The sequence below is a fragment of the Chiloscyllium punctatum genome, chromosome 27 (assembly GCF_047496795.1).
Source record: "Chiloscyllium punctatum isolate Juve2018m chromosome 27, sChiPun1.3, whole genome shotgun sequence".
NCBI lineage: Eukaryota > Metazoa > Chordata > Chondrichthyes > Orectolobiformes > Hemiscylliidae > Chiloscyllium > Chiloscyllium punctatum.
Window position 1 is genome coordinate 26,769,102 of NC_092765.1, and position 23,831 is coordinate 26,792,932.

Consider the following 23,831-nt stretch of genomic DNA (forward strand, 5'->3'; position numbering starts at 1 on the left):
CCTGCGTGTGATTCCAGACCCGCAGCAATGTGGTTGACTCTTAACTGCCCTCTGGGCAATAGGGATGGACAATGAATGCTAGTCTTCTCAGTGATGCCATCATCCTGTGAATGAATAAAAAAACAAAATTCTCCTCATCTCAGTTCTAAAGGGTTGTTTTTTCACTCTGAGGCTGTGCCCTTGGGTCCCAATCTCTCCTACTAGCAGAAACGTCTTCTCCACATCTACTCTATCCAGGCCTTTCTTTATTGTGTAAGTTTCAATAAGATCCCTCCTTATCCTTCTAAATTCCATCAAGTACAGACCAGAGTTTTCAACCATTCCTCATGACGAGCCTTTCATCCTCTTGATCATTCTTGTGAACCCCTTCTGGGCCCCATCCAACGCGAACACATCCTTTCTTACATATGAGGCCCAGAACTGCTCACAATTTTCCAAATGTAGTTTGACCTGACTGCAGACTCTTTGGCATTTATAACATTTTCTGAAAAAAGGACCATTCCTGGGTTCCTAACCCCACTTGGGTCAGGGAGGCTTTGCAGGAGGTAATCATTTAACAGGCTGCCTCCATGGTTGTTGTTGATTTGAGGGTCTCGAGTGTAACAGGAACCTGGAAGTGCCAATGGGAGATCTCACCGGAAAGTCCAGCCAGCAGCTCCACCTCAAGAGGTGACTGTTGCTGACGTAGAGGGAGTTCTTGGAGCAATTTCAAAATAGAGACACACACAAAGTTCCAAAGACAGTTTTAAAAATAACAGGGCCCAAAACTGTGAGCACCCTCAAGGTGGAAATGGTGCATCTGCCCAAGAATTCCTGTGCCTGTTCTTTAGGTATTACAGCTTGCTGCCATCAAATAATACAATATCCCTGCATGATCTTCACAGATTTCAGACATAGAAGCTTTCTATTTAATAACTTGATTGTCATTGTGTATTTTTGTCTTACAATTTTCTTATTTTTAACAACCTGAAAACCTTGCCAGACAAACTCTGTTGAACTCTCCATTTTAGGAATGTTGTGAGAAAACAAGATTGAGATGGGAGCTTGTCTGTGATATAGGAGAATGGTAATGAGGGGCTAAATAGTCTTTTCTTCCTCCCATTTCCAATGATCTCAGTTTTTAACCATTTTTTAAAAGCTCAGTTTTTATTAAAATGGTGTGAAAATTTCGGTAAATGTATAACTTTTTCCAAATCAGCTGGTTAAACCAAAGTCAGCATCTGTCTCTGGATGAGATTTCAGGATTCTCTCGAAATGGTGTAATTTATTTTAACATGAGTGAACAGCCAGTTAAGTGGGCCTACAATAATTTGAGTCAAACCTTCTCCTTGTGGCCTAAATGTCTTCACAATCATCATTATTGAGCTTGTTGCTTCTTGCCCTTGTTTGTGGTGCCTGGTGGTGAAGTGGTTGTTGATATGCAGATGGGTGGAATAACTGAAAGATTGATCTGCAATCGGGGTGTGGAGGAGGAGGTGGAGGGAAATGAGCAGTTACCAAGAGGGACGGAAGGTGTGGGTTGGAATTTATGGCTGGAAGAGATTACTGGGTGAGGCTGGGGAAACCATTCAAAATAAAGATGGAGGATTGAGAAGTTAATTTGGTGATACTGCACATGAGGGATTAAAAGGTAAACCGAGCTCGATGTGGAATGGGACTTGGCTGCAAAATTCTAGATCAGTTGAAGTTTGTAAAAGCGAAAAGCTGAAAAGGAAAACATTTCAGAAGTTGCATTTTGAAGTGTAAGGGTAAGTTTTAACACCGGTGGCAGAGAGCTAAACAGTGAGTGGACAAGCATTCGAAGCCTCAGGTCAAGGTGAAATGAGCATCCAATGCAAACACCGTTGGACTAAACCTATCCAAGCATCAGAGTATTGATGGAGGCCGACAGATACTCAGAAGATTTCAGAACTGGATGACCTCAACTTTGCCATCATTTGACCTTTATAAATTTATAACTCATCCAGAACTTAATACCACATATGAAGACAGTTCCAACCTTGTAAATGGGCTCTGTTTCGGAGTCCGATTGCAAGTCGATTTGTATACAAGTTGGAACACAACACAAGACAATATATAAGAGCTGTACATAAGTACTCAAAATGTTTGTATGTCAGATCTTTAAAATTATACCCCTGTTTAAGATCACATTCCTAAGGCTAAGTGTTTGGAAGTCAGACATTAGTAATGTGGGGTCCCCTGTAATGAGTGTATTTCTGTTTATTATACTGCTGCTGGAGTTACTAAGGTGGTAGAGAGGTGGAATTGAATGTGAGCAGTGTTCATGTATAAGCCAACTACATGTAAATGGTGTTATTGAGGGTGGCAGTACATGGGTAACAACAAACCGGGGACAGAGATTGGAATCCAGGGCACACCAAAGATGACCATGAGACAAGGGGAAGAGAAAGGATTTGAAAATGTCCAAATTAAGTGTTAACAGCAGATGAATATTAGTCACAATGTGCGAATAGTCTTGACAGTTACAAAATGTATTTTTACTTGCTGCTGAATAAATGCCTTGCTCAAAATTTAGAAATTTAATGAGTCTTCTTGTCACAAAGCCGGTCCTTTTTTTTTCTTAAAGTTGTTCCTTTTCTTAAGGAACACTGTGTCCTTGGTTGTTCTCAGAGGGATTGTAAACAGCTCCCAGTTCCGATTAGACTGGTTTGGTACAGAGATTAAAGAGTATTGAGAGGTGCTTTTATTTATGTGTAAACAGATTAAACTTCAGGCCAAAGTGATCATGTTTTAGAAGTGACCTGTATAATGCAAGAGGCGTGGTCTGCTCTCTAGCTGAGCAGTTCAGACCAGAACTAGTGAGGAGTTCAACAATGAGCTGTATGAGCAGACTGCAAACACTCTCTCTTTTTCTGCCCTTCTAACTTCAACCTGTAAGCATTTGTTCCATTTTTACTTTTATTTTAAGAGGGTTTGCTTATTGGGACTGTTGTGTATATTCAGAACAGCATATTTAAGCCTAGTTTGGATAGACTGAGTTCTGTAGGGGTACTTTATTCTGTTCTTTGTGTTTCATTGTGTAATTTTGTGAATACATTTTTGTCTGTTTTAAAACCTGGTAGTCAACCCAGCTAACTTACTGTGGGTAATTTTCACTGTGCACTTAATCAAACAAATTGCAACGTTATGGTCTGAGCTGCGTGCTTAAGAATGTTTTGAGTGGTCTGATCTAGTCCATAACATACTGAGGGCTCTTTGCAGGATTTTAAACAGCAAGTGGTAGGTGCTAGTGTCTTTATTTCAGGTGTTGGTTTGGTTGGGTAGACAAAGCTTGGGATAATAATGGGTCTTGCTGTCACCAGAGGTTTTCTGGAAATGGATTGGGTGACTTTGGAAGTTTTGCAAAAGGTGAATAAGACCAAACTGCAGGAATTAGCAGACCAGTTAGGATTAGACCTGCCCGCTTCTGTGTGGAAAAGAGATAATTACAGCAGTAGCTCAGCATTTAAACTTGCTGGAGAAACTATCAGAATGTATAGAGATGACAAGAATTCAGTTGCAAATGAAGCAGCTTGAGTTAGAGACGAGAGATAAGGAAAGGGCAGCAGAAATGAGACAGTTTGAGTTACGATTAAAAGCAGAAGAGAGAGAAAAAGAGAGAGCAGCAGAACACAGAGAAACAGAGTGCGCATTTGAACTTCAGAACTTGGCCGTTAAATAGGGAAGTCAGCTTAAAATGCTGGAGATAAAGGCTGAAGGTAACCTTAGCGAGGAAGTAGTGCAAACTCGTGGAAGAGCAGAGACTTAGTATGGCAAGGTTAGCAGCTGAAGTGGCTGATGATTACGAACTGGTCCATAAAACTCGGTTTGGCTTCCAGAATCTATTTCAGTCCATGAGGGATAGAAATTGGGACAAAGAGAAATCCTCACGTGGAAAGGGAAAGGTAGAGCTCAGTGAAGATCGTAGGGATAACTTACCACAGGTGAAAAAGAAACCCTTGAGGGGGACAAAGAAGTTAAAATGCTACAGTGTTTTCATTGTAATAAAGTGGGCCACATGAAAACAGTGTTGGTGGGCGAGGAGAAAGCCAGATGTAGGAAAACCAGGCAACCCTGGAAGTTTTGTTGGACTAATAACAAAATGCATAAGGGAAGTTAGACAACTGCCTCGGAGTGTACATGATGATCAGAGGGTGATTAAGGAGGAAGTGTCAGATCTGCTTAGAAAATATACATACAAGGGTAAAGTTTATTCACATAGGCCAGAAGGAGTAGGTAAAGAGGTTACAATATTAAAGGACACAGGATCCTCTCAGTCTGTAATGCTGAAGGATGAGGAGTTATGCACTCCTGAGGGTCTATTCCAGAGAAAGTATTGGTAACAGGAATTCATGGTGAGACAAAAAGTGCTTAATAATGTAAAGTGAGGCTGGAGAGTCCAGAGAAGAGTGGAGAATTTGTGGTAGGAGTACTGGACAAATTGTCAGCTCCAGAAATATCATTTGTTCTTGAAAATGATATAGCTGATTCACCGGGAGGCATGCTGCCTACTCTAGTTGAAAAACCACTGGAGACACAGGAAACTGAAGAAATGAAGGATGTTTATCCAGGAATTTTCCCAGATTGTGTGATCACAAAATCACAGAGGCACAAGGTGAAGCAGGAGAGATCAAAAGGCACAGGTAAGGAAGCTGAAGTAGCTTTATGTGAGACTTTTTTGATCAGATAAGTAGGATAGAGCAGGAGCAAATAGGTAAACATGTAAGTATCTTTAGCTCTGCCAAGCTGATCGAGTTACAGCAGAAAGATGAGAATTTAAAACAGTTAAATAAAAGGCATTTACAGAGAAGAAGAGTAAATGCATTCCTGTGTGTTATTACTTGACAAATGCTGTCTTCATGAGGAAATGGAGACCATCACACAGTCAAGCAGGTGAGAAATGGGCAATGATTCATCAAATTGCTTTGCCAGGAGGATATGGAAAGGAGGTACTGCAGGTGGTGCATGAGCTACCACTTGGAGGTCATTTAGGGGTGAGGAAAACACAGGCAGAAGTACAAAGACATTTTTACTGGCCTGGACGACACAAGGATGTAGTTGAATTTTGTCAGACGTGTCATACATGTCAGCTAATCGGAAAGCCACAGGCAGTAATGAAACCTTCACCTTTAATACCTATTCCAGCATTTGAGGAACCTTTCACAAGAGTCTTGATTGATTGCGTAGGTCCCCTACCTCAAACAAAAAGTGGTAAGTTGTATTTATTAACAATAATGGACATGTCAACTAGATTTCCAGAGGCAATCCCATTACGCAACATCACAGCCAAAATAGTTGTCGGAAAATTATTTAATTTTTTTACTCGATTGGTAATTTTTTTTACCAATAGAGATCCAGTCAGATCAAGGATCAAACTTCACATCCAAACTATTCAAGGAGGTGATGGATAACTTGGGAATAAAGAAGTTCAAATCTACTGCATACCATCCAGAATCACAGGGAGTGTAAGCGAGATGGCATCAAACACTAAAGACCATGTTGAGGGCTTATGGTCAGGATTACCCAGATGATTGGGATAAGGGAATTCTGTTTGTACTTTTTGCGATCAGAGATGCACCGAATGACTCGACCAAATTCAGTCCATTTGAATTAATCTTTGGGCATGATGTAAGGGGACCATTAAAATTGATGAAGGAGAAATTACTAAGTCAGAATTTAGAGACCACCCATTTCGACAATGTGTCAAATTTTAGAGAATGATTAATAGAGCTGGTGAGTTGGCTAGACAGCATTTAAAAGTATCACAGCATTCAATGAAACAGGAATCGATGAGAAATCACAAATTTGCAGTTTTGGAATTGCGGATAAAGTATTAGTGTTACTTCCAGTAACAGGTGAGCCTTTAAAAGCAAGGTTTAGTGGACTGTATCAACTCGAGAGGAAATTGAGTGAGGTGAACTACTTGATAAGGACTCCAGACAGGAAGAAATCTCACAGAGTGTGTCATGTGAAAATGCTCAAAAGGTATTTTGACAGAGAAGGAAAGCAAGAGGTGAAGGTGTTAATAATTACAGCACAGAAGGAAGAACCAAGCTCAGAGGATTCTGAATTGGACATTCCTCAAATCAAATTGGACAATGAGGAAGTTGTCAACAATTGGGATAAATTATTGATTTACCTTCCAGAGGAAAATTGAAATGACTTGAAAGAATTATTATAATCATGTGGGGCGATATCGGGAAATAAGCTGGGAAGTACTAACCTTATTGTACATGACGTAGAGATAGGAGATGCTATTCTGATTAAGAATAACCCTCTAAAGTTGACACAAGTTCAGATAAGTTAGAGCACATGCTCCAAGATGGCATAATTGAAGTGAGTTACAGTGATTGGAACTGACCCATAGTCATGGTGCCAAAGCCAGATGGTACCCAACGATTAAGCGTGGAATATCACAAAGGCAATGCCGTTACAAAGACTGATGCATGTCCAATTCCACAGTTGGGCGACTGTGTCAAAAAAGTGGGACAAGCAACTCATATTTCTAAGTTGGTCTTGCTCAGAGGCTACTGGCAAGTACCTCTGTCAGAGAGAGCAAAAGCAATTTCGACTTTCCTAACGTCAAATGGACTATATCAGTTCAAAATCATGCCATTTGGTATGAAAAATGCTCCAGACACGTTTCAGAGACTGACTAATAAGGTCATTGCTGGATTACCCAACTGTGTGGTGTATATTGATGACCTGGTGATTTTTAATCAATTATTGAAGGAACATTTACAGCATTTATTGGACTTGGTCGATTGACTTCGGAAGGCTGGTTTGATAGTGAAACTGGGCTAAAAGTGATTTTGCTAAAGCCCAAATCACCTTCCTTGACCATGTTATTGGGCATAGACAAATGGCCCCATGGGATGCGAAAATGAATGTAATTGGGGAATTTTCCACACCATCAATGATAAAAGCAGTACTATGGTTCCTGGGATTGAGTGGATTTTATCAAATGTTTGTGCCAAACTTTAGCAGTGTAGCTGCACCCCTCACTGAATTGTTAAAAAAGGGCAAGAAGTTTCAGTGGATAGCAGACTGTCAAAAGGCATTTGACAGCTTAAACTGTATTAACCACTGCCCTAGTATAAGTGATACTGGATTGCACCAAGCCTTTCAAGGTGGCTATCGATTCCAGTGATGTAGTTGTCGGTGCGGTGCTCCTGCAGGAGGATGAAGAAGGAATAGAAAGACCCATCGGATATTTTTCTAGGAAGTTAAACATTCATCAACAGAAATAATCAATGGTGGAGAAAGAGACTTTAAGCTTGGTGTTGGCCTTACAACATTTCAGTGTTTATATTCCCAGCAATGCATCTGAGACAATCGTATACACCGATCACAACCCATTGACTTATGTGGGAAAATTTGAGTACACAAATGCCAGATTGTTTAGATGGGGCTTGTTGTTGCAGCCATTCAATTTGACAATTGTGCATGTGGCAGGTTGCGAAAATGTGATTGCCGACGCGGTATCGAGACTTGAATGAGATACAGAGGCGTTCAGTGGCTGGTGTGCCACAGCTTGAATATGCATGTGGTTGTGCATATTTGCATGTTTATAGTTAGTATAATGTATAGACTACTAAACAGCTTGTTTTTAAAGTGTCTTAAAAACAAAACCATCTTTTGATGTCGATGGTTTTGTTTTTAAGGGGGAAGGTGTCACAAAGCAGCTCCCATCTTTCTAAAAGCTGTTCCTTTTCTGAAGGATACTGTGTCCTTGTTTTTTTTTCAGAGAGGTCATAAACAGCTCCTGTTCTGATTAGACTGGTTTAGAACAGAGATTAAAGAATATTGACAGTCCTTTTTGTTTATATGTAAATAGATGAAACTTCAGGCCAGAGTGGTCATGTTTTAGAAGTGACCTGTATAATGAAAGAGGAGTGGTCAGCTCTCTAGATGAGCAGATCAGACCAGAACTAGTGAGGATTTCAACAGTGAGCTATGTGTGAACAGCCTGCAAAAACTCTCTCTCCTTTGGCCCTTCTAACTTCAACCTGTAAGCATTTGTTCCATTTTTACTGTTTTTTAAAGAGGGTTTGCTTATTGGGACTGTTGTGTATATTTGGAACAGTATAATTAAGTCTAGTTTGGATAGACTGAGTTCTGCAGGGCTTCTTTATTCTGTTCTTTGTGTTTCATTGTGTAACTTTGTGAATAAATTTTTGTCTGTTTTAAAACCTGGTAGCCAACCCAGCTAACTTACTGTGGGTAATTTTCACTATACTCTGACCGAAACAAATTACAAAGTTATGGTCTGGGCTGCGTGCTTAAGAATGTTTTGAGTGGTCTGGCCTAGTCCATAACACTGCGATAAACCACTGATGGCAAAACCAATCACAGGTGGAACGAAGGAAGAGAACATATTTTTCTGATAAAGTTTGTGATCCTCTGAGCTATCCAGACTGGTAGCAGGCAGTGTTTGCAAGTGAAAGAGAAAACTCTGCTCCTAAATATGTTAAGCTTTTGCTGAAAATGTTGTGTATTGCTCGATTCAGTTTGCCAGTTTTCCATTTGCTGTCCTCACAGATCATGCTGTGACACACTTTCCTTCCTTTTAGCTCACACATCCTGTCTGCTGTCTCTCCCTCCCACTGAGACTTCCTACTAGCCTCACTCTACCCTCCTCTGTTTGGTTCTACCAGTTTCCACTGCTCTGTTAGGTACCATGGGTGTGATGTCCTCAACTTTGTAGTCCAAACACGCAGAAAACTAGCACCAGGTTACTTGAATATCAACTAGCCAGAAAACGACATGATCCTCTCTCACTAGTATCCTTAAATACAGATGAGGAAGGACACCACTTCGACTGGGACAGCACATCCATTCTAGGACAAGCCAAACAGAGACATGCTCGCAAATACCTAGAAGCATGGCATTCCAACCGGATGTCTATCAACAAACACATCGACTTGGACCTGATTTACCACCCCCTGAGAAAAAGAACAGTAAATGACATCACCATAGAAAATGACATAACCACAGGAAATGACATAATCAACCCAAAGAAACGCAAACATATAAATGGAAAGCAGAAATCATCATCAGTGCTTCATCCAGAGGCTCACTGAAGATGTTACCTAGTATGGTGATGAAATGTCTGAAAAAGAGCCTTCCAGCTCAGCGAGCAAACCTACATCCACGGCACTATGTTTGCAAATTAGCACCAAACTGGCAGTCATTATTATATATGGTGGAATTTAAGTCGTGTTTATGTATCAGTCGTCCATATGTAAATGGTGTTACTGAGGGTGGCGGTATGTGGATAAGAAAAGCAGGGAACCAAGTTTGGAATGTAGGGCACACCAAAGATGACCCTGTGACCTGAAGAGAGAAATTATTTAAAAATGGTGTAACTGATGTTATATTGACTGCTAAAGTTGCTGTCAGATTTTGTTAAATAAGCCATTTCAGAGTCAGTAAAGATCACTGAGAATTCAGAGTCACATGTAGGCCAGGCAAGGCAATGATTGTAGATTTTCTTTCCAAAAGGACATGAGTGAAAGAGATGGGTTTTTATGACAATTAGTGAGAATTTTGTGGTCACCATAATAGAGGTTGCCTTTCAGTATCAATTTTATTAAATAGATTTAAATTCCGCCACTTGTTGGGATTGGATTTGAACCCATTTCTTCAGAAATTACTAATGTAGTGACATCCACCCTCATCCCTGAAATAGTGCTATGGGATCTTTTAAGTCTACCTGATTGGGAAGATAGAAGATGGTAACTCCAACACTGCACTCCTCCCCCCCCATTCTGCACTGTTAATGCCAGCCTTGATTTTTTTGTACTCATGTCCTGCATTGGGACTTGAACCTGGAGCCTTGTGATATGCAAGTGAGTGTGTTACTGATAGAGGTACATTATTCTGTACAATTGTGGCAACCATGGCTACAGTGGATATCCCTGGTTCCATTGAATCCAATAGTTCAGTTTATCTAATCCTGCAAATAATATTACCAAAACTTATTGACTCAAAATGATTATTTTCCGGGAAGTACACATTTGTTTGTATAAATTAATTGTTATATACCATAAGACCAGAAGACATGGGAGCAGAAATTAAGTGATTCAGCCCATCGAATCTGCTCCACCTTTCAACCATGGCTGATAAGTTTCTCAAACTGATTCTCCCACTTTCTCCCCATAAACCTTGATCCTCAACAACCTATTTATCTCAGTCTTAGAATTAAAATTACTCAGTTACCAGGCTTCTGTGGCAATGAATTTCATAGATTCACCACTCTCTGGCTGAAGAAGTTTCTCCTTATCTCCATTCTAAAAGGTTTTCCCTTTACTCTATGGCTGTGCCATCGAGTCCTAGTATCTCCTACCAATGGAAGCATCTTCCCAAAATCTACACTGTCCAGGCCATTCATTATTCAGTTGTCCAAGATTAAACTTAGAAGCTTCCCATGTGTAATGAGATATGCAGCAGACAATGGACATCTGGCCATTATTTGTATAACTTGTTTTTCCCCTGGAACATATTGATAGCTTGTCACCAAATGCATTAACTTGGGCAGTGCCAATAAATATTAAGCAGTTCTGACCAGTAGACTCTCACATTCATATCACCAAGCATGTACAAGTTGATAGCTTACTTGGCCACATTATTAACAAATTTCTATGACTGTCGGGTCTTATAGTGGGTATTAAACTGAAACTTCAGGGTCAGAAGCAGAGGCATTACCAGCTGTGTCACAAAACCACCTTCCCTTGTCCACAACTGCTGGAATATGAATATGGAATGCTTTTCTATTCATTGAAGCCATGAAATTATGACCAAGGGCAAAGTTGACCAAATCAATCTACTTTCAAATTGTCATTGGTAAACGTTCTCTGACTTTTTGTGTTAATGTATACTTTCAGAGATCATTACATTCTCTACTAAACAATGATGCTATCATGTATTGAATATATTGGTACACAAAGAACTGGCTAAATTAGCAAATGTCTTCATGATGACATGAAGGGATAGTGGAATAAAAATGCAATTCAGTGGTGAGGTAATATTTGCAAAGCTGTTCTATGCTGTAATTTGTCTAGAAGTTGTAGGAGACAGCAGCACCTCTATGACAGCTACACTTATGGAACATAAATGACTAAGCTTTCTTCAGATATACCCAAGTAGGTGTGCCTAGACATTACATGCAGCTCCTTGATCATGTATGGGTGGATACCAAATGCCTGAGGTTGTGATTGTACATGCCTTTGTTCCATCCACATGAATTCCCAATCCTCCTCCAAATCAATGATGTCCACAGGAGTATTCAAAGAAATATCCAGACTGGGCAGTTTGGTTACTGCTCGTAATTAACTCACATTCTGACTTTCCAACATCCTTCAACCACCTATACGTTTCGACTCAATAATGTGATAGAATATTTGCCACTTGTCTGCTTTGCTTCTCCAACAACATGCTTGACATAGGGCAGGAAATAGAATAAGTCTGGGGAGGCTATAAACCAATTAACTTTGTGATCAGCTGCGCAAAGTTAACATAATTGTTACTCAACGTGTAATAGAAAAAATGTAGAAACCAAAAAATAAAGCAAATACCAAAAAGGAAGGTTTTGTGTAATCAACATTATTGAATTATTTGAATAACTAACCAAAAGGAGAGATTAAGGTAGTGTAGTTGATGATATGTATTTGGATTTTTAAAAGGCCTTTCATAATTTGCTACATTAGTGGACTCATGACTAAGATACAAACAAATGGAGTTGGGTGACAACTAATGGAATGGATAGCATGTTTACTGCAAAAGAGAAAACACAGAATAAGATAGTTCCTCAGACAGGGAAAATGTTAGAAGATGGAGAAATGCAATGTTGATGCTGGGACCATGATTGTTTAATATTAATTGAAATATTTTGGACCTGAGAATTGAAATTCCAAATTTTGCATATGACTGTACTTAATCTAGAGGGGAATTTCAATGAATTCTTTGAAGAGATTAAGAAACTTGCAGAATGGATGTGTGATTGACAAATTAACTTCAAAATAGGCATGTGCATGCTAGGAACGGTAAGGTGCCCATGTACTCCCTTGTAGCTAAAGTGACTAACTGTGGGAGGGAAACTGAGGGATCTGAGAGCACTGATGTAGCAATCACTAAAGGTAGTGGTGGAGGATGCATAAAAAGGGTAGAGTTAGAGGACGAAAGGATATCAGGAGGAATATAAGACTGTAGATACCTAGGATGGAATATATTAAAAATACTTAAGAGTTGCAACTATTGACAGATTCAAACTCCTTACTTGGTGTCATTATGCCAGTCTGGGACATCTTTTGAGAAGTGACCCATTCAAGGCCAACTCCGGGCCCACCACCCAATTAAGAACAGTAAGTTTCTTCCAATGAGAAGGCCTGCAGCCTTGGAAGGACACAAGTCACTGCTGGAAGTGGGCAATGCTGCTGCAGGAGAGAGCAGTTGCGTCCAGTACAACTCATCCAGGCACATGCCAGATGGCATGAGATGTTGTAAGATCCTCATGGTATTTCTAGTCAGCCCATAAATGGGCAGCTAAATTTGTTAATTGGCTACCTGCTACTGTTTGATGGTTAGCTTCTGCCAGTGATGACCCACCTCTGGGAAAATCGCTCAGACTCGAGAATGCAATGGCCTACTGCCCTAACATTAATATTTCACCTGGCTTCATATCCACCCCCTTAGGATTGGGAAGTATCCACTAATAGCGATGGAAAGGCCATGAAGAAATTGTAATGCAAAGATTAAAAAAAAGTTGTGACAGGAAACATAAATTAGTGAAGATGATAATGCTAGCCAGCACAATTCATTTTGGGCCAGGATTTAGGTAGCTTCCTTTTGAACTAATTTGACTTTGTAGAGGTTCAGAGTCAATAAGGGGAACATTCAAAGAATGGAGTCGGGACATTCCTGAGCAATTTTTCACATTGCCGGACAGATACCAATATTGTTGCTGCACTGGATTAGCTTTGCTAATGGAGTAATTAGTTATTCAGTAGAGATCCTCAGCACTATGACCCAGATTTTTTCAGTACCCTTGCTGTATTCCATGCTCTCAACTATTTTTTGACATGTGTGCATTAAAATAAATCAGTTAATGTAAAATACTTGCTTTTAATCAGTTCTCTGTTTGTTACTTTTCATTTCTGTTGCAGATTACTTTTAGTTTTCAGCTGCTGCTTTTGTCATTGTGATTTGCAACTTTGAAAAATTGCTGCACTGTCTTATTGTTTAATCAATCTGGTGGGACATGTTGCAAACCAGCTTGGGGCAAGTGGGATTTGAACACAGATTTTCTAGCCCAGACACAGGTCCACTGCCACTGTACCATAAGGCCCCTTGCATCATCTCATAGATGCTATCTAAGAAATTATTTTTATTTTTTGATAAAGTCCTGTCAGAAGTTAACTAATCAAATGAAGGCATATTTCATTTCACCTGATTGTTTATCAGCTGTAAATATCAACATTTTTAGTAAAGAGCAAGTCTCTTTATTCATTTCTATGTTTGAGAGCATTGCACACTTTTTTATATTCTGCCATGGGATGTGGGTGTCCCTGGGAAGGCCAAGTTTTGTTTCTGATCTCTGATTACCCTTGAACTGAGTGGTCCGCTAGGCTTTTTCAGAAGGCAATTAAAAGTCAATCATATTGCTATGGGTCTGCAATCATACGTCGGCCAGTCTAGATAAGGAAGGCAGATTTCCCTCGCTAAAGTGAACAAAGTAATCTTTTTGTACAACAATTGATGGTACTTTCATGGCACCTTTACTGAGATTAGCTTTACATGCCAGATTTATTGACTGAATGTAAATTTCACCAACTGCAATGTTGGGACTGAACTTTGTCTTGTCCAGGCTTTATATTTGAAAGCACAAACTGACAAAAAAATGAAGTTCGGACATCTTACGGAGAATGAACTTTTTTTTTAAACAGCTCAGAGATTAAAGGTGGAACTGTATGGTGTTCCCTTATTGGTTATATGATGAAATGTAACTTATAGAGAAACAGGATGTTTTGCTTTTGTGACATCAGGTGCCTTTCATTTGAAAAGGAAACTGTATACCAACAGACTTTTTTAAAGTGGCAGTTTGTCACAGAATGTGAGAAGGCAGTTGCATGAAGACCTTCAGAAAACCTGCAAGCAAACACAAGTGTCTCTCTCTCTCACACGCGCACACACACACACTCACTCACACACACACACACACACACACACACACACACACTCCTCACTCTGACTCTCACTCTCACTGTGTCCCCCCACAAGTAGAGGAAAGCGTCCACCCAGTTATACTCTCTTCCAAATTCAGGCAGAAGATACAAAAGCTTAAACACACGTACCAATAAGTTCACAAACAGCTTGTTCCCCACTGTTATTAGATTTCTGAATGGACCTCTCAAATTTCAAACCCAATGTTGATCTTGTCTTTGTGAACCTTCCTTGCAGCTGTAACTTTGTATTCCTCCATCTGTTCAAGCAAAATGTTTCACTGTACTTAGGTACATGTGACAATTATAATAAATCAGTCAAGTCAAATCAAAAAGAAAAACTTGTCTGTCAAATGAGGCCTAGGTCCAACTAACCAACCATGAAATAAAGAATTTTCTACAATTGACAACAATGTGATAGCATCAGCTAAAAACATAAGAGCTGTGAGCAAATCACGTAATTTCACCATTTTGATTTGGACTCTTAATTCACAGAGTATCATGGGTGAAAAGTCACAAATTCTGTCAATTCAGAGTACAAGCCACCAGAGTGAAGTTATGTGATTTTTCTGACCTTGTCTGCCCTATTTGTGAATGAATGTGATGTGTTTGGATACAGTAGGTACTGGCTAAGTTTTTATAGCAGCAATTAATAATCCATTTTGCTACATATTAAAGAATAAGTTTGTTTATAATTTTTGTTTTCTTGTTTATTAATGGAAGCTATTAAGTGAGTTTCTTTTCCCTTAGAGAGCAGTAAAAGTCAGGCAACTTAACCATCTTGGTAATTCAGTTGATCATTTATACATTTGTGGTGGATCAAGGAATAATGGCACTTGCTTACCAGTGTACTCTTCCCTTTAAGGGAATGAGCTGTGGGTTATGAATCTGCTGGCATAACCACCACACCATCATCTCTGACAATATTATTCCATTTGCTTCCACTTCACCTGAAATCACCAATTTATTAAGCTGTTCATGGATGCTCAGTTTCAGTTCTGCCAGAATTGTGTGGTGCCAAACACCATGATAACTTTAGTCCAAATTTGGACCAATGTGATAAATTTTAGAGAAAAAGTGAGAATGACTTGGCATTGAGGCAGCATTTCATGTGGTATGAAGGACTAATACAACCAAGAAATGTGAATGCTGGAGATCTGGAACATAATCAACAATTGCTAGGGAAACCAAGCAGGTTAGGCAGCAACCAAGAACAGAAAGCAGAGTTAATATTTCAATGACCCCTCTTCAGCACTGGTATTATAGGTGTGAAGGAGCCTTGGGAAAATTTAAGTCCATGTGACACAGGGGAAAACTTTCCATTAGTTGGAATCATACCTAGCACAAAGATGGTTGTGATTGACAGAGGCCTATCATCTCAACCCTAAGACATCACTGCAGGAGTTCCTTAGGTTAATGTCCTAGGCCCAAACATCTCCAGCTGCTTTATCAACAACATGTTTTCCATCATAAACACCGAAATGAGGATGTTTGTTGATTTTTGCATAGTGTTCATTCACAATACATTGGTCCACACCTGCATACAACAAGAGTTGGGCACTATTTAGGTCTGGGTTAATAAGTCTCAGGTAACCTTCATGCCAGATAAGTTCCATGTGTTGACAGTCTCCGACAATAGAGCGTCTTTGACATTCAGTGGTATTGGCATTGGTGAAACGCCACTAGCAATATCTTAGGAATCACCACTGACCAAAAACTGATTGAGTCAGCCATAAAAATATTTTAGTTACAGGGCATGCCTGAAATTAGTAATTCCGTGGTGAGCAACTCACCTGTTGACTGCTCAAAGTCTGTCCTCTATCTACAGGCATATACCAGAAGTTTGATTTATCCAGGAGCTGGATAAGCACAGCTCAATTGACACAAGAAGTTCAACACCATTCAGAATAAAATAGTGCTTGATGTGCAGACCATCACCAACCTTAAACACTCACGTGTCCCACCACCAGCACACCGTGGTTGAATCATCTATCATTTATAAGATTCACTGCAGCATCTCACCAAGGCTCCAACAACGGCAGCTTTCAAACCTGTAATCTCCATCAAATAGTTGGACAAGGGCAGTAAGTCATGTGAGAATATTCTCTTCTCTAATTTCTATCCATGTCACCAGTCAACCTGGCATAAGAGGATTGTCAGTGAGTCAAATTTCTAGAATTTCCTCTCTCCAAGATTGCTGCTGTTCACGAAGGCAGCTCACCAGTTAGGGATGGGGAATAAGTGCCCATATCTCATGAATGAATTAAAGAAATCCCTGTCATGGTGGTGATTATCAATGAATGCTGTAATAACATGTTCTTTTGTTTGGATCAGTAAGTATTTACACAGACTTTCTTTTACAGAGTGAAAACCCAGGACCAGGTTCCTATGATTACGTTCATAAATCAATCGAAACTTTCAGCACCTCAGTCTCCAAAAGAGGAATGGGTGGACTTGCAGCCAAAGTGAGTTATTGCATTTTCTCCTCATAATGTAATTGTAATATCAAGGGAAATGTTCACTCCTTGTTTGGTGATTGCTATTTGTTCTATCACTGGCTAAATCTTCATGCAAACAGCCTCTGTAAAGCAGAAAAATAACATAAACTGTATTAATATATCATCCAAGGTTTGTGTATTGGAAATGATAAATAATTCCAGATTAATCTAAATGTAATTTTTAGAGCCTGAAATAAGCTGACACATTTTGATATTGTTTTTTTTCCATGATTGTTCCAATAATTAGATCTCTTCATCTCTTCCCTCTGTTTAGGCATCCCGTCAAGGACGGAAAACCATTTCTCAGACACCAGGAGCAAATGCATACAATATTCCATCTCGATTTTTATCGAAGGTCGATTATCATCAGGGAAACAGCAGTATGTTCCAGCGTCCCATTGCTATGAAAGTGGATGATCTCAAAAACATTACACCAGGTCCCAATGAGTATAATGTGAGTAAGGCAACTCAACACCTTTGAAAGGTTACTGCAGTTACAGCAATCATCAGCAAGCTACCACTTGAGTGAAGCATCTTCTACTATGTTACAATGCACCCCAAATGGAGGTGTCAAATAATTCAGTCTTCATCATTTCTTTGAGGTTTGCTTCAGTGTTCCTTTTGAATATTTATCACATGAGTATGTAAAACATTGTGTTGACAACAACAGCAAGTATTATTTTTGTTCAAGTAAAGATGTTGTTTAGCTTTACAGCCATATAGATAGAAATGCTTTAAGAGATACAAGTGTGTTTACAATATCTAACGTGGGAGTATCACTTTTACAATTATTATACTGCTGCCTCACAGTGCAAAGGACCAGGGTTTGATTCCAGACGCAGGCGACTGTCTGTGTGGAGTTTGCACATTCTCCCTGTGGCTGCTTGGGTTTCCTCCCGGTGCTCCAGTTTCCTCCCACAATCAAAGATGTGCAGATTAGGTGGATTGGCCATGCTAAATTGCCCATGGTATTTAGAGATGTGTAGGTTAGGTGCATTAGTCAAGGGTAAATGTCGGATAATAAGGTAGGGGAATGGATTTAGATGGGTTCCTCTTCGGAGGGTCAGTGTGGATTTGTTGGACCAAATGGCCTGTTTCCACACTGTAGGGATTCTATGATTTCTTCTATGAAGTAAAGCCAAAGGACCAGGTCAGTGCATTGTGGTACACTGTTGGAATGATCATGAATGATCGTTGAATCGTATTAACAAGACGGGGCATTGATGAGCATGTAGCATCATATGGAGAGATACAACTGATGTTCAACACTTATTTCAATGTTTGTAGAAATGTAATTATTGAATAGGCAAAGTTTAATTGAAGGAAAGAGAGGCCAGAGAAAAAGAGATCAATTCTTTATATGCTGGCAGAGCATTGCTCTTATGAAGAGTGAAAGATAGAATTGATTCAAGAACAACTTCACATTTAGGATGGTAAACAAGACTTCAAAAACAGAACTGGATGATCTTTCAAGTGAAACCGCTGTACCACGGTAAAATTGAATGGGGTAACTCAGTTCACAGGCTGCAAAGAAGAAAGCAAACAAAAGCCATATTCCACCAAAATGGAAAAGAAGCAATTAACCATACTTTGAAATGTATTCAGTGTAAAGGTAACAAGCTGTACAAATGAGAAGAATATCTGCATTGCCAAATTGTGGAAAATTATTAAATTACCCTGTCATTTTAAACTGTAGAAACTTGGAAAACAATGGGATTTTGAAAACCAGCAAAGTCAGAAAGAAAAATTGGGAGAAACCAAAGATTCTGAAAATAAATCCTGGAGTGTCAAATTTGGAGACAAATCGATATCCCACAGAGTTCAGCTAAATATAGGAGTTGGCATTTTGGTATTATTGGATAAATTTAAATGGCTTAAACAAATGAAATAATAATCATTGTCATGAGATTACAAGGTCTTTGATGACCACCATTGAAAGTTGAAGACCAGCTAACAATGAGAGTCACATAAATGGAAAGAGAAATCATGGAATTGGAATCCAGAATATGCTCTGTGAAGCAGTAAGAAGTGCTTAAAGCTGAGATTAATTTGTAACGTTAATGAGATTGCTGATGCAAAGTAAGCACATTCATTTCATGATGACTTCCTAAACCTTTCCTCCAACTTTGGAAATTAAAGATAGAATACCACACCACCCTGTGAGATAATACTCACTCAACTTGCTATACATGTCGAGGAGAGTATCTCATTCACTCTTGGAAAAGGTTAAAGAAGAAATAAAATATATGCTAAGAGTATTTCACTGACCCAATGAGATGCTATTCAGATTAGGTTATGATTCCAAAACCAAATGGTTTGAAAAGAATCTGTCTGGATTAACTCAGTTAAACCAAGTACCAAAATTGAGATTTACCCAAAAACTAACCGAGAGCACCTTATTCACCAAACTGGATGTAAACGATGGATTGTGGCTATTACTTCTGGATGAAGATTCTAAAATATAACCATACTTATCACACCTTTTGAGTGTTATTGTTTTAATCGTTGACATTTGGAATCATGTCTGCTGCAGAAGTGCTTTAGGGAACAATGTCTAACACAAAGCAGCAACACATTCACGAACCCCTCCACACATCCACCTGCCCCCCCCCAACCACCGTCCCCCTCCCCCCAACCATCGTCCCCCTCCCCAACAGCAGTGTGTCCAATCTGCAAGGTGCAGCCATTCACCAAGGCTCCTGAGCTAACACTTTCCATACGACCACCATCTCGAGAAGGATAAGGGCAACTGATGCATGGGAGCACCACCACCCATATGTTTCTCTCCACTCATCATCCTGACTTGGAAATATATCAGCATTTCTTCACTGTCACTGCGTCAAAATCCTAGGACTCCCTCCCTCATGGCATTGTGGATCTACCTGTAGCGGTTCAAGATGGCAAAGGCAACTAGCAATGAAATGTTGATTGAGCCAGGAAAATTAGAAGGCATTAATAAACCACATGAATTATGTACTAATACCTGAAGAACATGACTGAAACATGAGAACGCAACGTCCAATAAATGCAGAAGTACAAGTTTGCAAGACCTTGATAAAATTTCTTTGGCTCATCGTTCAAGCTAATAGAATCACAGTTGATCCACACGAAAAAAATGTCGATAAGAGAATTCCTATCTATAGGAACATCACAGAACTTCAAAGTTTTCTCAAAGTGGGCACTTTTCAAACTAATTTGGTGAAGATTAGTGACAGCTCGGGGAGAGAGAGTGTGGTATAAGATTAATAGAGACGAATAATGATTGGAGCGAAACCACCACAACTGAGATCGTATGCACTGGGTAAATATCATATGGAGAAATAATAATGCATTGAAATCATCCAACAAAGAAATATAGAAACTTGGTCTTGTTACTCAGAAGAAGAGAGGAACACTGACACTGACAAATGGATAATGCAGAACATCCTCAACCTCAGAATGAGATTAGAACCAACACCACAGTGGCCCTGTGATATCTGAGATTTTAAGGCAAGATATTTAGATTGCAGAAATAATAGGGATAAATAGTTAGGGGGAGATGTAGAGTGATGGGATTAACATGAGGAGCACATGTGATGAAATTAAGGAGATTATGTCAGAGTCACATCATTAAATTTTGAAGGCTGGAAGGCAGCTGATGCTCTCACTCAATGCAAAAATAATGGCCTGACTTTCCCCAAAAGTCAGACAGTTATTTCTGCAGCGATGAGTATGGGGATTTTCTAGAATCTCCAACTTGGCTGACTCAATGAGGAATTGAACGTTTATCCATTTAAATGAGAATTCAGAGGTCTCCACTGCAGTTAGGAAATATTCAGCAAAAGGTGGCCTACTGATCTAATCCCTGAAGGACTATTCAACTGAGACTTACCCCACACAGACACACACACACACACACTCTCAGCTACACCTTTAGTAGAAGCAGCCGCCCCACCACCCCTGGAGTGTGACCTAACAGCTTGGCCTAACCCTGGGATCAGAAACTCCTACCTCCTCCTACAACCTGACCGCTAGCCCCCCCCCCCATCTTTCCCTGCCACCAGGTCTGAGGTGCCCTTTCCACCACCACTGCACCTGACCACCAAACTCCATCACACTCGCACCCCACCCACAGGATCTGACACCTCCTCTACCACTGAACCCGATGATCCTCCCGTCCTGATCCAGTCCCGTGTCTGATTGTCACTCCTTAGAAAATCTGGCCCAGCATGTGTCTCCATAGGTAAACAGAAATGTCCACAGAATCGGGCAGCATTGTTTTGACAGACTGAACAGAGTCAGGCTCTGCACAGAAAAAAACAGATTGCGAAGTCAATTGGAATGTTCCAAGAATGTGGCAAATGTTGAATTAAAGTAAAGGCAAGGGGTCAGTCATTCTATATATGCAACTTTGTAACATGCAACCCGAACAGCTCTGGGTGACCATGTTTACTTAATAAAAACTTGACTGAACTACTGTCCCAGAGAAGGTGTTATTTTTACAGAAAAAATTAGCACAACGCCATAAAACAAAGATAGTGAAGAATGATTCACTGCAATTATTTTGCCATAATAGATAAATGTAAAGTGTATGTCGATGTTGTTTCCATTAATGCCTTTAACAGCTTTTAATGTGTTAACTGTTGAAAATTCCATTCGGCCTTACCTATGCTCATAATAATAGATGGAGGAGTGGATAGATGTGTCATTTGATACGTGCAGAAGGATTTCAATCTACTATTTGCAAATCTTTGCACAGGTTTCTAATGTTTATCTTGGGAAAACTAACAATGTCTCTGCTGAATCAGCATTTTTATCACGAACCAGACGAGACCTGATTCCACCAGGCAAACTGAAAGGACCCTCCCCATGTAAGTATATACATTTTATGAATACAAGGAAATAGTCTATGCTTAATTGTTCCACGTATAAACATGAAAAGACTGCATTGTTCTGAAAAGAGGTGGGCCATTGACAAAGGATACTAAATGTTTGATCACTTAAGCTGCGGGTGTATGGTCACAGAATCATAGAATCCCTACAATGTGGAAGCAGACTATTTAGCCCATCGAGTGCATACTAAAGAGCATCCCACCCAGTCCCACCCCCTTACTCTATCCCTGTAAGCCTGCATTTCCTATGACTATCCACCTAACCTGCACAACTTTGGGCTGTGGGGGGAAACCAGAGCACCTGGAGGAAACCCATTCAGACATGGGGAGAAATTCCACACAGTCACCCAAGGGTGGAATCAAATCCAGGCCTCTGATCTTGTGTGGCAACAGTTGTGTCACCCTCGTCATAGATCCTAATCATAGATCACGTATAAACTTTTTAAAACTGTTTTGGCCTCTTTCCACTGAGGAAATAAAATTCACTATAAATTTCCAAACAAAAAACATCTGCATAAAACGTATTTTAAAGGCGAACAGCATAATGAAATGAGTTCAACAACTTTGTTTTCATACCAAGGTCCTCAGTAAAAATCCAAACCCCATTTACTAGACACCAGGTCTTTTCTGCTAATGTTCAGTTTCAAACCGGATTTTGTTTTGTGAGTAGAAGCCAATGTTGCCTGTAATTTTGTGCACAGTGATACTAAGTTAGCTGTTGTATATCTGAGTCATCATTTATTTCAAAAAATGAGGAGGGGGATCTGCTAGTAACCTATAAAATTATAACAGAACTGGATTGGGTAAACTCAGGAAGGATGTTCCTTATTACTCGGGAGTACAGAACCAAGAGTCACTGTCTAAGGATATAGGGTAGACCGTTACTGACTGAGATGAGGAGAAATTTCCTCACCCAGAACGTGATAAGCCGCTAGAATTGTCTTTCACAGAAAACAGTTGAAGCATTGAATATTTTCAGGAAGGAGTTATATATAATTCTGAGGTTTGAAGGGCTCAAAGGGTATAGGGAGACAGCAGGAACAGGAAACTGAGTCGGATGATCGGACTGAATGGTGGAGCATACTCAAAAGGCAGAACAAAATATCTGTGTTCATGTTTTTTATGATTCTATGTATGCTGCTGAGCTGTTTACCTACTGATTGTAGTGCTTCACCTCTCTTATTAGATGGTCAATAAAATACCTCAGCTACTCTTTTTGGTTTTGTTTTGAGATGAAGAAGAGGAGAAGTGCCGTGTCTATATTTAATACTTTTGTGTCAATGATGCAATGCAGTTGTTGAGCAGAGAAATCTACTTCTGGTCTCTTACTGTAAGAAAGCATTGTAATAGGTAAAAGAGTTTTCCTAGTTTTAGAATACATCTCTGCATGCAACAAGGCTCTTTTGCTGCATTTGTCCAGGGTTAATAAATAGTGAAGATTATCTGTTTGTAAATGTGTGAACTGTATCATTACTGCTAACGTGTCTGCTTGAAATTCCTTTCCAGGTCAATACAAAGTCAACCATTCTCTGACAAAGGAGTCACCAAAATCCATAGTCTCTTCTTTTAGATCCAAGACAATCCGCCTGAAATATCCAAAAGACTCAAACCCAGGACCAGCAACTTATCAACCCTATAAATCGATGGGACAGGAGCAGGTGCAATATGCACATTTGCATCCGTGGTATGTGTAACAGGGTCCGTTTGAATGGTAGCTACATTCCCAAATCCAGTAAATCCTATTTTCTCAAAGATCTGATTGTGGAGAAAAATTGACTGCAGATTCCGAGCTTTCAGAAGATGCAACGTTTGGATTGTCTGAGTGTCAAATGAGGACATTGGGGGGAAGGAAGGGAAGTGGCATAGTAAGTTCCCCTGTGTGGATCATTTTTTGGTTTCTGGTACTGCCATGAGCATGTAATTTTAATGTTTTGTAAAGAAAACTAATCTGCCTTTAAAATGGTCGTGGATGGCACCTTACAGAAGTCGAAGGAATGTGGTTCATGGAAGCCAAAAACAGAAATAGCTGGACCATCTCAGCATCTGGCTGCATCTGTTCTGCAGCATCTTCTGAAGAAGGGTCACTAGACCCAAAACATTAACTCTGCTCTGTCTCCACAGATGCTGCGAGACTTTCTGAGTTTTTCCAGCAAATTTAGTTTTTGTTTCTGATTTCCAGCATTTGCAGTTCTTTGCTTTGTTTTTTGTTGTGGTTTATAGAGAGATTTTTGAAGAATCAGCAA

General features: G+C 39.8%; 1 protein-coding gene across 1 annotated transcript in view; it reads left to right on the forward strand.

The window, feature by feature from the left end:
- stpg1 (sperm-tail PG-rich repeat containing 1) overlaps nt 1-23,831 on the forward strand; it is a 61,177-nt gene that overhangs the window by 20,412 nt on the left and 16,934 nt on the right. The window contains exons 5-8 of the mRNA XM_072547853.1: nt 16,583-16,684; nt 16,992-17,171; nt 21,456-21,567; nt 23,095-23,272. Coding sequence (XP_072403954.1) covers nt 16,583-16,684; nt 16,992-17,171; nt 21,456-21,567; nt 23,095-23,272 — 572 coding nt within the window. The remainder of the gene's footprint in view (nt 1-16,582; nt 16,685-16,991; nt 17,172-21,455; nt 21,568-23,094; nt 23,273-23,831) is intronic.